Genomic DNA, 15,689 nt, shown 5'->3' with positions numbered 1-15,689 from the left:
TTTCGTTTTAATTAAATCTTTAAAAAAAATTATCTATTTCACTAACTTAAAAATACCTCTTTTGATCATTACCTTTATTAATTTTTTTTTAATAAACCAAAAACATGGTATTGATTTATTATGTAAACTAGTACGATTATATATATATATATATATATATATATATATATATATATATATATATATATATATATATATAAAAGCATGATTTCAACCCATATAAGATGGAAACAAACATTAGAGAAAAATGTGACATAATAAGGAGGAAAATGATTAATTTCTAAAACAACTAAAATAGACCTTTTAACTGTTTAGACATCAAAATTGTATATTTTTTTTAAAAAAAAATCAGTCTAAAATGCAACAAATATAAAACTCATAAAATAAAATAAAATAAAACAGCATTTAAATTTATCTATATATCCAATATTATGTGGTGATATTTGAGTGGACATTTTGGAAAGTTAAGGAATAAAATTGATAAAAGTGGATAATATTTATATTTGGATTTTCACAAGAATTGGGGTCCATTTTAGTAAAATTAGTCTTTTGTTTTTGTATTTTTAGGATATTGGTTTTAGTCGATTGTGAAGAAATAAAAGTCAACTCTTAGCTGGCTTTACAAACGCGTGGGATCTTATTTCCTCCATACTCACTACCATTGTACAAAAGCTTTTGTTCAACAAATTTAATTCGTTTTAGTTGACAGAAAAATGGAAAAAAAAAAAAAAGAAAAAAAAAAAGCAGAGCTTTTATGATCAATCATTCAGTATTTGGTGTTGTGATTATACATGTGACAACAAACAAGTTTGATGATACGTGGACATGAATCCAAACTATGATTAAAGTTTAACTTTTTACTTCAAATAGAAGATTGTTCAAAGTTGGTAATTTATGGAAGGGTCTAACCTCAAAACACAATTGGATAAGGAGTTGTGTGAGTAGCAACTAAAATTAACTGAATTGGCAAAGAAATTTAACTAATCGATACCGGACTAAAAGTTGCTTACATAGTATATATATATACTCACATTTGCATTGCAAAATCTATTTAATTTTTTTTAAGTAATTCTAATACAATACACCATAGCTGTTATGGGTTTGTAAGTGACACAAAATTTAACCTACTTTTATAGTTATTCAAAAAGTTTTGACCCCAAATTCATGTATATTAGCTCGTATACATGAGGTTCAATGGCACACAACTAGCACACCAAAGTGGTTGATGATATATGTGTTTAGGTTAGGTTCTTAATTTGTACGAGGAACAGAATTTAAACATTAATAGTGTATATATACAATTCAATATTGAATCGTATATATATACTATTAATGTATAATCCTATTCCTCGTACATCACCATATTATATGTAATTAATTATTAACTCATGGTGATGTACGATTTACTTACCTATGATTTAAATTACATTAAAAAAAAATTTAAGTAGCTTATTAATTTTCAAAGTGTCACATGTTATAAATTAATAATTAATGACTCTAAAAACCTAAACCATTTAATTAGCTAATTTTCAGGTAGACATTAAACTATCGTAAACTTTTAACCCTTTATTTTTCATTTTTAAAAGTTAGAATAATTTCTATAATCATTTGGCTTAACTTTTTTCAAATAATAAGATAAAAATAGACAAAAAAAAAACACAAAAAATAAAATAAAAGGAAAGAGATGTTATAGGCTAAATTACCCAAAAAAGAAAAACATAAAACTAAAAATTATAAAATTGATATAAAGAAGACCAAAATCTTTTTTTTTTTCTTGTTTGAATGATTAATCTTCACTTTGAACCGTTGGATTAAAGAAATGGTTTTCTTATATATATGTGTGTGTGTGTGTGTGTAAGCTTATAACTAAAATAGATAATGATTAATTATACTCATAATCGATAATTTTATATATAGTAACGTTTATTGACCTACATAGTTTTCTAGAATTGACTTGATTGACCCACATAGCTTAATCATATATATAATTACTTTTTTAATACAATCATAACTATTGATTCATCCATTAATTGCATTTACTAATTTATTAAGAAAAAAAAGTTTAAAAGTAATAATTAATACACTACCTAACTTAAACAACATACGAATATGTTAATAATCCAGTGGTCTTTAATTTGTATCATTCATTTTAGTGTATTAAAAAAAAAAACTATAACAAAAATACATCTTCTAGATTTTGATCAATTTTATTACAAAATTTATGTTCTAGACGGGATCACTCCTATTTCTTTATATAAATTAAAATTAAGCATTCTAGACATTTGTGCTGGGCTTAAATTATGTTTAACTTAGACATCCACTTAACATGTTAATCGAATTTAAAAGTCAACATATCAAAATGTTAATAATAATAGTAATAAAGTAGGATCACAATCCATGTGACAAGTAATATATCAATATTTTAAGAGAATATTTCAAATATACAAAAATGAATAAAAAATATTTATAAAATATAACAAAATTTTATATTTTATCAATAATAGACACTAATAAATTGAAGGAAGTTTATTAGTGTCTATCAATGACGACATTGATGTATATCAATTGTTTATCATTGATAGAATATAAAATTTTATTATATTTTATAAATATTTCAACCATTCTTCTTCGTATACAATAATTTTTAATGTTATTTAATCCATATTCTTTATTTTTATAGGCTTAAAAGATAAATGAAACATTCTCACACACACATATATATATATATATAACAGAAAGGTAGCACTATCCCATGTTCCATTTCGATTTTCGACCCATCTTTTGTTGTATCTTTACTACCTACACTTTGCTTTTGTATTTATTATTTTAACACACCACTACACAAATTACAGCCTTTTGTAAACGTGACCCTCACATGGATTTTTAAAAGCATTTTGAGGCGAATCTTATAACATTTGTAAAATTACTTCCCCTCCTCTTCCATTCCTTAATTTCTAAGGGCATATCCGAGATTTGATGGGAAATCATAAATAGATAGACGTTACATAGATGCAAACTTTATGGATAGATTATATTTGAACAAGAAGGCCAAGCATAGCCGTTTTTGATGTCCAAATTGACCTCCTTCGACCTTGAGCAAGGCTAAGTCTTCGTATTTGACGAACATGACATGCTAATTTCATGTCCTAACCCATTTGGTTTTAGTATTGATCTAATAAGATTTAGAAACCGTGATATGGACACTTTAATTTCATAAAAAAAAAAAAAAAATTAAATGCATTGTTATGACTTCTAATATTTGATAGTATTGAGGTTCTATTCTCATCTATTTTCTAAGAAGTTTGAGTCCTCCTTAATTTTATTCAAAGCATGTCCGCTTAAAAAGACATGTCGCTTTTAAGTTCATCCATCTTGATCTGATCACAATTTGAACTTTATAGATTCTGATACCATATTTAATAGCATGAGATTCTATCTCAAAACCAATATTAATTAACAATGAGGAGAGTAACTCAATATCTATCTTATAAATAGTTTAAATAACTTTAAATCATTTTTATTTTTTCAACGTGAGATTCTCAATAACGACTACCAAAAGCTCATTTAGACATCAAAGGACATTGTGCCAAAGTAGCACACTAGTTTGTGGATTATTCTCTTTGTTTTGCATGTCACATATTCTTTAAATTACAAATTATTCATGACTATTGTCACATAGAGATGGAATTGGCATGATCATACTTTATTCATATCCATTTGCTGCAACACTACCAAAAGCTATTTTTCCATTATTGAAAAATGAATAATAATCATTGTATAGTTGGAATACATATATTATTTTTAGTTGGAGTTTCTTCATATCCTTTATGTTTGACTCATAATAAATGAAATTTGAGAATAAAACCCAATAAACGCGTAGGTGTGACAACTTAAATTAGTCAAATAAATAATCACTAACCAACAAATACATCAAACACACGATTTCCCAAAATGGGTCCCCAGGAAAACACCTTCAAAGCACTTCTTCCTTCTAGTTTTCACACTAAAATTTAAATTCCCCTCTCTCTCCACTCCACTTTGCCTCTATAAATTCTCTTACATTCCATTTCATATTCCATTGAGGAACCCCCCCAAGAACCAAAAAATGGGCTCCCAAGTTCTATTATCCTTCCTCTTCTTCCTCTTCTTCTTCTTCTTCTCAATTTTGATGGGGGTTTCAAATTCTTCCTTGGTTCCTGCAATCTATGTGTTTGGAGACTCATTAGTGGATGTTGGAAATAACAACCACTTGAAGCTTTCATTAGCCAAAGCCAATTTTCCCCACAATGGTCTTGACTTTCCCACCAAAAAGCCTACCGGAAGGTTCTCTAATGGCAAGAATGCTGCCGATTTTGTTGGTAAGTTCCACTGCTTAAATCTTAAATTTGCTCGTCCGCCGTTGTCGTGAATCTCACATCAAAAAATGTAGAAAAATGACCTCATATCTAATCATTATGATAGATTTTATAAAACTTGTGGTTTTTTATGTTAAATTAGTTGATTAGTGAAAATAAATTTAATATTATTATATCATCTAACATTCATGTATTAGTTAAGTTACTTGCTGAATTCCAGTTTTAATTTAAGCTTTTTGATTAAATGATGATTTTAATCTCTTTAACATGTTAATTACTACTCCCTCTAAATTAATATTAAACTTTATTTGTTAGACTTTAAAATAATTTTTAAGTTGGCAAGTGAGGAAAAATATTATTGCATTTAGTGTATTAAATCTATTCTAAGGACTAATCAACTTTAATTTTTTTTTAGATACAACGATAATTTACTTTAGATAAAAGGGAGAAAAAGATCCATATTGATTTAGTTTTTCTTTTCACCACATATATGATCTTTTATAATCTTTTTTTTTATATATAGTAAAATTATGAAATGAACTTCTATGAGCTTAAATCCAAGATAATATTTGGTTGCATTTAATTCAACTTGATTATATTTGTTTCGTTGTTCCGGTAGCTTTAATTAATTATTTTTGTTTCTTTCAATTTATTTAACTTTGTTTAGTTTTGTAAAATATAGTTTAAAATCATTTTCCAATTATTTCTTATCTATATATATATATATTCATTTACATATCAACACATTGGTTTTTTTTTCTTTGTTTCTTTTTTCATTTTCGTGTTATTTCGGGTAGAATATTTTAAGTTCTTCAAAGTTATTACTAGAAAAGTGTTGACCAATTAAATTATGCCATTTCAGTCTTTTAGAAAATTAGAAAAACCAAAAATATATATGCCATTAGGATTCCTTTCAGGAAAAAGAAAAAAAAAAAGAGAGAGAGAGAATTGATATCTATTATTAATGTGTGCAACTATAGAAAAAAAGATGGATAATTTAATATTATATTGACTAAATAATGTTTAAATGGATAGGTTTCATAATTTGGTATTATATTATAAAATAAATCATGTTTATATGGACACATGTACATTACACACACACATATATATATATTCTTATTATTAGTTTAAATTAAACCGCTAATTTAAAAATTAATAATACAAATATCATGATTAATTAATATATATATATATAGATCATGTGTTTACTTCTAAATAACAAGATAAACAAATTAAATAGAGTTTAGTGATTTATTTTACCATACACTCAAAAAATATTAAAAAAATTCAAACGTAAAATTCAATCGTAACAAACTTTGTGCATAACCCAAAGAGTTGGGTTTACTAATTTCTCTTCTTTTGTTTTTTGTTTGGCCAAACACCTCCTTAAATAAATATTTGTTAATTATTTAGAATGTTTAATGAAGATTATAAATTTTATTACAAGAAAATTTCACCCCTTTCTAAGTTTTGTATTAGGAGATAACTTGCGTTCTCTCTTTTTCTACGGGGATCACACGTGTCATTGGTTCGTTTACCCAACGAACGTATGATTCTGACATTATATTAAAGAAATTAAATTCTCTACTAAGCTCTCTGTTTATTCTTTATGTTCATACCATTTTTTTTTCTTTATTTATAAAATAAATTAATTGATACTATTCTATGTAGGATACCGTTTGTTTGAAAGAATAAGTAATTGAAGGGAAAATGAAAATAAAATTGTGAACAGTAAAAACAATAAGAATAAAATTTTAATAAAAAATGATCGAAAACTATAGAAAATAAATGAATCTTATATTATACATCGAACCCAAAACATAGATTATATTGCATTATAAATATATTTGATTATGAATCACCAAACATCCTCTTGTAACTATGAGAGAAAAGAACGACTAATCAATTTCAAATAAGGAGAAAAAGGTTCCCATAATTAAACGGAGATTTTCTATTCTCTCATTGTCACATATTTTCATCTATTTACTTAATAATTATACACACATAATATTTGAATTTTAAGTTTTATCGTTGAATTAGTTGAAGGCACATTTTAGAAAAAAACTACGCCAGTTTTGGTTAGTTTTTGAATCACAATCTATGTCTATATCTGCTCATCATCGAGTTAAAATCAACATTATCTAGCCTATAGCTTATTAAGTTTTTCTCTCTTTCTTTCTAAAGAATAAGCAAAATGTTAAAAAATTTATTATATCGTTGACTAAAAATACAAATCTTTTTTTTTTTTTTCTCTCAATCATTTTGGTTTGAATGATTATTGAAACTGATGTGTAATAAATGAAATAATAACGTTGAGCAGCTGAAAGAGTGGGGTTGGCGACCTCACCACCATATTTGTCTCTGATATCAAAGTTTAGAAAGACCGTCAACACAACACCATTTAAAACAGGCGTCAGCTTTGCTTCTGGAGGAGCTGGAATTTTTAACGAAACAAATAATCTTTTTGTAAGTACACACACACATCTATATATTTAAAATCAAAAAGAAAAAATAAATGAGTTTGATTTTTTTGTGAATTTATTTAGAAACAATCGGTGGCAATGGACCAACAAATAGAGTTATATTCGAGGGTTTATAAACATCTAGTAGGAGAGCTGGGGTCGTCGGGAGCGGCAGCGCACCTATCAAAATCTCTTTTTACGGTTGTGATTGGAAGTAATGACATTTTCGGCTATCATGAGTCGTCCGATCTCCGTCAAAAATATTCACCACAGCAATACCTTGACCTCATGGCCTCCACTCTTCACTCTCAGCTTAAGGTATAATCTAATCTAATGTTTATTTTATGGTTAATTATTAAATGGCATTTTCTTTTTTCTTTTCAAACGAAACAATTATTATTGTGATAAGAGGAAAATAAGATAAAATTTGAGTGGCCATCGTTTCACTACGATGAGACACAACAAAAAAGTTCAAATAATGACTCTCTAGGGTAGAATTAGAATGAAAAGTTTTGATCGGAATAATGGAATTAATTATGGCAGAGATTACATGGATATGGAGCAAGAAAATATGTGGTGGGTGGAATTGGATTAGTGGGATGTGCACCATCGCAAAGGAAGAGAAGCAAAACAGGAGAATGTGATGAAGAAGTCAATAATTGGGCAGCAATTTACAACACTGCTCTAAAATCAAAGTTGGAGACACTAAAAATGGAGCTCAATGACATTTCATTCTCCTTCTTTGATGTATATCAAGTCATGTCCAACTTTGTTCATTCACCATCTTCTTATGGTAAAACCCCATTCTTCTCTATTTCTATAGGTTTTTTATTGCAACAATAATAACATCATACACACTTTCTGATCTTCTGTTTACATGCATACAAAATGCTAATTATATATATGTTTGATGTTATTGTGTGATGATCAGGATTCACAGAGATAAAAAGTGCATGTTGTGGGCTTGGGAATTTGAATGCAGATGTTCCTTGTTTACCAATAGCGAAATTTTGCTCAAATAGAAACAATCATCTCTTTTGGGATCTTTATCATCCTACCCAAGAAGCTCATCGCATGTTTGCTAATTACATATTTGATGGTCCATTTACATACCCACTCAATCTCAACCAACTCATTGCTCTTTGAACACAAATGCCCTCTCACACGTACAATCGATTTTGGTCGGTCGGTTCAGCTTTTCAATCTCTTTTTAATCACTCCAATAGAGAAAGAAAATTAAGAGAGTGTGATCTTGAGACAATTATACATGTCTTATCTTATTTCTTATGTATTGTTTTGTTACGAAGGACAATAGAAAGTCGTGGTTGTATAATTTATTGTTAGTTTTTTAAATAAAACAAAGGGAGAGAATTTGAACTTTCGACTTTGTGAGATGAAGTAATTGAAAGAGATGTGAATGGTTTTTGTGGTATTTGTTTTGTTGATAGAAAAAACAAATGAAATTTTACTTAAGATATAAATATTGGTTATCCAAAACTCATTGGATTGTTTGGGGTTGTATTGAAATGGGTTTGGAAATGTAATGTAATCCAAAACTAATGTTTGAATTGGGCATGTTGGACCTAATTTGTAATACATGATTAAATCTAAGAGATAAAGATACTTTTGTATTGCTTGATGATTCTTTTCATAGATATGTATCAGTAATTATACAAGTTACAAGAATGTAAATATAATCAAATCGATTTATAATGAGAGGCCTAATTAAAAGGGAGAAGTTTAGGAGAGATTTATGCATATGAAATATCTTCTAATATCCTCCCTCAAATGGATGATTCAGATTTAGTTAGTAGTTTGTCTCGAAGTTGGAGAAATGTTGGAGACAAGAGTGGCTTTGTGAGTATATCAGCAAGTTGTTTTTTGGAAGAGATGTAACAAATTGAGATGTCTTTGCGAAGAACTTTTTCCTGAACAAAATGATAATTAATCTCAACGTGTTTTGTTCAAGCATGAAACATAGGATTATGAGCCAGAGAGATAGTTGAAACATTGTCACACTATAATGTTGGTGAGGACTTAAGTGGAACGCGGATATCATAGAGAAGTTGGCGGATGCAGTAAAGATCGTTGTAGTAGTGGTGAGTGAGCAATATTTCTGCTTCTTTGAAGGAACATGAGACTGTAGGTTACTTTTTAGAAGACCAAGAGATTAGATTAGAACCAAGGAAGGTAATGAATCTGAAGGTGGAACGTCGATTAGAAGTGTCACCAGCCCAATTAGAGTCACAAAAGGTCTGTAGAGATATCGAACCATTGCAAAAAAAATTTCCAAGGGTCGGAATACCACATAGATATCTTAGGATTGTTTAACTATCGAGGAGTGAATCACAGTTGGTTTGTGCATGAATTGACTAACTCAATTTACGAAGAATGCAAATATCAAAGCGAGTAAAAGTAAGGTATTGTAAGAAACCAACAAGTTTGTGATATAAGGATGAATCATTAAATGGTGGTGCAGTGGTATAAAGATCAATAAAAGTAGACATTGGTGTGACACAAGATTTTGTAGAAGAAATTTTGGAGGTTTGAAGAAGGTCGGTGAGATATTTGGCTTCGTTAACAAAAATGCCATCAGTAGAGGAATGTATTTCGAGACCAAGAAAGTACTATAAAGGATCAAGATTAGATATTTGGAATTCAAGAGTCAATTATTGTTTGAGAAGAGAAATATACGAAGAGTCAGGTCCAGTGACAGTGATGTCATCTACATACAAAAGTAAGTAAGTGAGTGAAGATCCGACTGATCGAATGAATAATGAGGAATCAGCAGCAGAAGCAACAAAACTTATAGTAAATAAATAAGATGTAAAACTATCAAACCAAGCATGAGGGGCCTGTTTGAGGCCATAAAGACTCTTGTGAAGGAGACACACGTGATTTAAACATGTTTTGTCCTGAAAGGCAATAGGTTGAGACATGTAAACTGTTTCCTGGAGAATATCATGAAGAAAGACATTTTTTTTACGTCTAACTGGGTTAAGGACCAATAGTATTGAGCAGCAAGAGCAAGAATAATTCGTATAGGGGGTTTCTTGACAACAGGACTAAAAGTTTCATCAAAATCAAAACCTTGCACCTAATGATAACCCTTAGCAACTAGTCGTGCTTTGTGATGAGCAATAGAGTCATCAGGATTATATTTTGTGCAGAAAACCCATTACATCCAACAACATTCATAGATTGAAGTCGGGGTACTAATGACCAGGTACTTTGTGCTTGGAGAGCATTAAATTCCTCATAATTGCAGTTCACCATTCGGGATACTTGGAGGCTTTAGTGCATGATGTGGGAGTTGGGAGAGTAGTTGTGATATGAAATGCTTTTGGTTTAAAAATACCTGATTTTGCTCAAGATTGCATAGCATGAGTGTTACAAGGAGAAGGTGGAACTAGTATGTTAAGTGCGGCGGCATCTATCTTATTTCCTGTATCTACGGTAGAAGAAGCATATAATGACTCACAAGTGGCATTAATATCCATAAAAGATGAGCAAGTAGTGTCAATAATGGGAGGGTTGGGAGGTGGAGATTGTATATTGGGAATGGAGGCAGAATTTGAGGGTATATGATGTGGAATGTTTAGTAAGGAGAGTAGTAAGCTTGGATTAGAAATGGGTTGGGGTTTGGATGGAGGAAGGAGTTGGGGAGTTTTCATAGGAAAAATTGTTTCATGAAAGATAACGCGTCGTGAAACAATTTGTTTGGTTAATAGATTATAACAAATATAACCTTTAAAATTGTGAGGATAACCTAAAAATATGTGTTGTGTAGTTTTTTGTTCAAGTTTATTTTTGGTGTAAGACTTGAGAAGGGAATATAACATGCACACCCAAAAACTTTTAAATTATGCAAATTAGGAGTGTAACCAAAAAGCATTTCAAATGGTGAAAATATTTTATGAGGAAGAAGACATTCGATTAATAAGAAAAATTGCAGTGGAGAAAGCGTAAGGCCAAAATTCTAGGGAAACAGAGGAATGAAAAAGTAGAGATACTGCAGTTTCAATTATGTGACAATGTTTACGTTCGACTATGCCATTTTGCTCAGGTGTATAAGCGCATGATTTTTGGTGAGAAATACCTTTGGAAACAAAGAAGGATTTTAGAGAAGTGTTGCAAAATTCGCCACCACCATCCGATCGAAAAATTTTCAATTTTTGAGAGGGTTGATTTTTCATAAAATGGATTTTTTTAATAATAGAGGGAACATATTTTTTGTATGCAATAGGAAAAAGTTAAGTAAATTTGCTAAATTGTCAATAAAACTAACATAATCTCGGTTTCCATTAGAAGAAATTATTGGAGAAAGTCCCTATACATCGATGTGAACAAGTTCAAGTGAGTAAGAGAAGTAGGTAAAGACATAGGAAAAAGGTAATTTTGTCATTTTTGCTTTTAAACAACTAATGCATTTGCAAGTAAAAAGAGAAGAAGACACAGATAGACCAATACGAGATAAAAAAAAAAAAAGAAAAAGAGCTAAGAATCTTTGAATCGAGATGACCAAAACGAAAGTGCCATAATGATGAACCCTCGTGTTTTGCATGAAAATTATAAGTTTGGGAGTGCATGGTAGAAGTGGATAAAGTAGAAGTGTTGGGAATGGAATAGAGACCATCGATGCTTTCACCAGTATATAGAGTTCGGCCAGTGACTTTATCCTGAATAAGTAACCAGTCAGTATCAAAGATAAAAATGTAATTATTGTCAAGATAAAATTTATGAACAGGTATAAGAGATTTGTAACAAGTTTTGGAGCATGAAGTATTTTGGAAAGATTAAAGGTATGAGAGGGATTTTAGAATTTACCACTACTAGTATTTTGAATATTTAAAATTTGGTCATTTCCCACTATGACAATTTTCTCGCCATTATAATTGTTGGATAAGTTGAGAATTCATTTGCCATATGAATGTTACATCCACCGCCAAATAACCATAAATTATTAGTATTTTCACTAGAAGATTGAGAATTCATAGAGTTTACAGCCATTGCAGCTAATTAAGAGGGTGGATGACGGTCTTGATAAGAGAAGTTCATGTGATGATAGCAATTGAGAGCTTCATGTCTTTGTTTTTGGTATATTTGACAAGATATGCGGCCTAGAGGCCCAAAAAATGTTCCAAGCCTAAAACCAAGTCTAGATGCAGGTGCAGATCCAATAAGACCACATTGATGAGGATTGATTGGGCCGAAATTAGAGGCTGGGTGAAATGGGCCGAAACTGTAATTGGGCCAAAATGGTTGTGTCTGTGCGTTGCCTCCATATCTACGCGATTTTGGGATGGCTGGAAAGTAGCCATGGCTATGAGAATGTTTTCAATGGCAAAATTCTTGGTAATGGTTGATTCTTTTGCGATGAGCAAGGTATGAAGTTCTTCAAAGGAGATAGTGTCACTGCGAGTTGAATGGAGGTGCGAAAGCATTAAAGGCAACGGGGAGATCAATTAAATTGTGAACCAAAATTTCTTCATCTTCTACCGAGTTAGAGGCGGTAGCAAGCTTGTCAACAAGTGCTTTAATGGGAGAGGTATATTGTTCAATGGTTTAAGAAGGAGTTTTTTTTTTTTTTTTATGATATAGAGGGTAGATCTTAAGTCAAGGATGTTGGATCTAGTGCTGAAGGAGTACCGTTTTTCTAGAGAAAGCCACAAATCTTTGGAAGAGGCTGAGCTAATGACATGAGCAAGGGCAGAGGATGGCAATGTAGTATTTATTAAAGTGATGAGGGCTTGGTCACGAGAATGCCATTATAGAGGTTCAGGGTTGATTGCATGAGTAGTTTCAACAATTGGTGCATGATGGTAGATGTTTTGTAGGACAGGGAAGGGAATCGTCATATGACAAAAAATGGGAATGAGCTTTGAGTATAGAGGAGACTTGGTACTTCTAGAGGACATAATTGATAGAGTTAAGACGAATTGACATGAGATTACAAATGTTGGACAGCAAGAAGAGAGTGAAGGTGGGAACATATATGTTTCTTGAAGGTGAGGATTTTGTGGGAATGGGGTTCATAGGGGATTGGTAGGAGTGAGATCAGATTGAGAGCTAGATGTGGCCATTGAAGATGTGAGATATGTAAAAAAAATTAATTTGAAGGTTTCTCTGATAACATGAAAATTCTAAGAAATAAAGATAATTTTGTATTGCTTAATGATTCTTTTCATTAATATATATCAATATTTACACAAGTTACAAGAATATAAATATGGTAAAATACAATCAAATCAATTTACAATTAGAGGCCTAATTAGAGGGGAGAAAATTAAGGATAGATTTGTGGATCTGAAATATCTTCTAATAATACAAAACTTATTATGTTTTCACGTTTTTCAATCCAATCCTCCATCTTTTATCATCTTCATACTTCACGATTGATTTTCATTTTGCTCTCAATTCCTCACACATCTCCATACAACTCAGAGTCCCAGTATAATCATGATTACATTTTAGTTCTCCAATTAAATAACTCCTTTAAGGTCAACAAGTCATCAGGTAAGACTTGCCTAACTATACAATAATACTCAAAAGGATTGTATAAATCGATAAAAAATAAAATTGTTGAATTAGATAATTTTCATAATAATATATGAGTTAGAATGATACCTTTGTCCATGATAGTGTGATCTTAACATTTTTTGTGTTTCTCTCTCTTAATCTTTCTTTCAAGTTTGATTAGATCCTACAGGTGAAGTAAAAAAGTATTTAATTTAGGTAGAGAGATGACATATCTAATTAGAAAAGTTTGGCATGAAAGTTTGAAAACTTAAGACTGAAAATGTTAAGCTAGGAGTTAGAATAAGAGATTTAGTTAGTATGGGTTTAAGAAGGTATTTATAGCCAACAAGATCGTAAGGGTGAAAGTGTGAGCATTTGTTTTTTTTTTTTTTTTTTTTTCCTTTTTTTCAGTCTAACTATGCCCCAAGGTATTCATGGATATTTTCAAGCAAGCTCATTTAACTAAAAGTGGTTTATTATTATTTCAATGAAAAATTGACCCTTTTAACTTAGATGGAAGAATCCCCAACAACCCTCTTAACAATGAATATCTTTTTCATTTCAAGTATGTGTGTCCTATGGTAAATATAGATATATTTACATCAACCTATACAACTACCAAGTGATTTTTGCTTTTAAAATTTGTCTCCCAATAACTTAGATCTTAAAATGACTAACAATTCATTGTATACTTTCTGCATACAATCTAAAAATTGATTTGTTACTGGTGTGTTAGGACAATGAACCGGTATGATATCGTCTACTTTGAGCATACACCATCGTGGTCTTGTTTTATGTATCATTACGTGATTATTCTCTTGTATATCTAATCGATGTGAGACTTTGGTTGAATTTCCAACAATGTGATTTAAGGTAGGGTAACATGTTAAGAAGTTTTCTGTGATGTAAGTATAAGTCTGTTTTTGTTTTTGTTTTTTTAAAATATCTTGCAATTATATATATATATATATATATATATTAAGATGAAAGTTTCAAATACACATGCTAACAAGCTGTCTAAAGAAAGGTAAGAGAATTAAATTTGATTATTAGCATGTAAACAAGTAGCAACTATGACAATAGAATCATTGCGCTAATCACTAAAACCTTTGGATCAACTATCTTCTCTCACGTGAATCTAATAGGATATTATTAGTTTAGAAGTTCATTTGAGAAAATAACAAAAAAGTTTCAAAATAGTAAAAATAGCAAATTAAATTTTAAAAATAGAAAACATCAATTAGGAAAAGAGGAAAATATACCCTACAAGCCTACAATACTAATTAGTAAAAGATGGAAATGACATTTAACACGTAAATCTAACTAATTTATAAATATAAGAAAATAACTTAAAAAATCAATAATAAATTATTCTAATTGAGTCATTATTAACAAGTTTTTATTTAACTTTTTCTTCATTCTACTTAATCGGAGACAGTAATAGAAAATTAATTATACAAATTTAGTTCTTCTACAAAAAAAAAAAATACACCATAACTAAATAAAGATATACAATTTTTATTTACCTTATTCCACAAAACTACAAAATTTAATAACTATAAAAAAAAATATAAAACAATTTGATGGAACTCCAAAAAATACATTGTAACTAAAACAATTTGATACAACTACACAAAAAAATACGCAATAACTAAAACAAGTGTCAAAGAATTTTGATTTGTTTCTTCCATAGTCTTTCGATCACTTTACAAAAGATTACACATTAAATATTTTCTTTTTATAATAAAAGATCCATTTGAGAACATGAACATAATTTTTTTCAAAGATTTTTAAAGGAAAACTAAAAAATATAATAAAAGGTTTGTTTACAAAAAATGTTTTAAAGATTTTAAACAAACTAAGATTCTATTAACTATTTAAAAATTAATTTTCGTAAAGAAACAGGATTCTAACAATATCTAAAAATCTAATTATTTAAAAAAATTAAAATAAAATTACTTTAATTCTCACCATCAAAACCTACTAACACAAAATATTTGAGTATAAAAAAAATTAAGCTAAACAAATACCTATTGGAAATGACTTATTGGGCTTGGCCCAAATAGCAAAACCATCAAGTTTGTCCCACATGGATAAATCTTGAAGTAGGATGAGGAAATATAAACTTCTATCTTTCAAGAGGACTACAAACCAAGTTTAGTGGTGATAGCATAACCCTGTCACACACGTGATTTGGCAATCGCGCTTGTGCGAAAGATGGGAATATAATCTTATTTTTTATTCTTTGGCAGCTAAGGGACACGTGTAAGACATTTCAACGCACTCATCCATCAAAACACACAATTTACTTTTTATTCTTTGGCAGCTACGGGTGCACGTTCGTACCAGG

At 29.8% G+C, this 15,689-nt stretch overlaps 1 protein-coding gene across 1 annotated transcript; it reads left to right on the top strand.

Annotated features, from left to right (window-relative positions):
- Positions 1-3,942: 3,942 nt before the first annotated feature.
- On the top strand, positions 3,943-8,201 carry LOC103491100 (GDSL esterase/lipase At5g55050). Its single transcript, XM_008450931.3, has 5 exons — positions 3,943-4,358; positions 6,679-6,824; positions 6,905-7,138; positions 7,364-7,613; positions 7,752-8,201. The coding sequence occupies exons 1-5, from the start codon at positions 4,106-4,108 to the stop codon at positions 7,964-7,966; spliced, it is 1,098 nt and encodes a 365-aa protein (XP_008449153.1). The 5' UTR covers positions 3,943-4,105; the 3' UTR covers positions 7,967-8,201.
- The last annotated feature ends 7,488 nt before the right edge of the window (positions 8,202-15,689 follow it).

The sequence above is a fragment of the Cucumis melo genome, chromosome 6 (assembly GCF_025177605.1).
Source record: "Cucumis melo cultivar AY chromosome 6, USDA_Cmelo_AY_1.0, whole genome shotgun sequence".
NCBI classification, from domain to species: Eukaryota; Viridiplantae; Streptophyta; class Magnoliopsida; order Cucurbitales; family Cucurbitaceae; genus Cucumis; species Cucumis melo.
The sequence above is the reverse complement of the archived record's forward strand: the minus strand, read 5'-3'. Positions and strand labels throughout refer to the sequence as shown.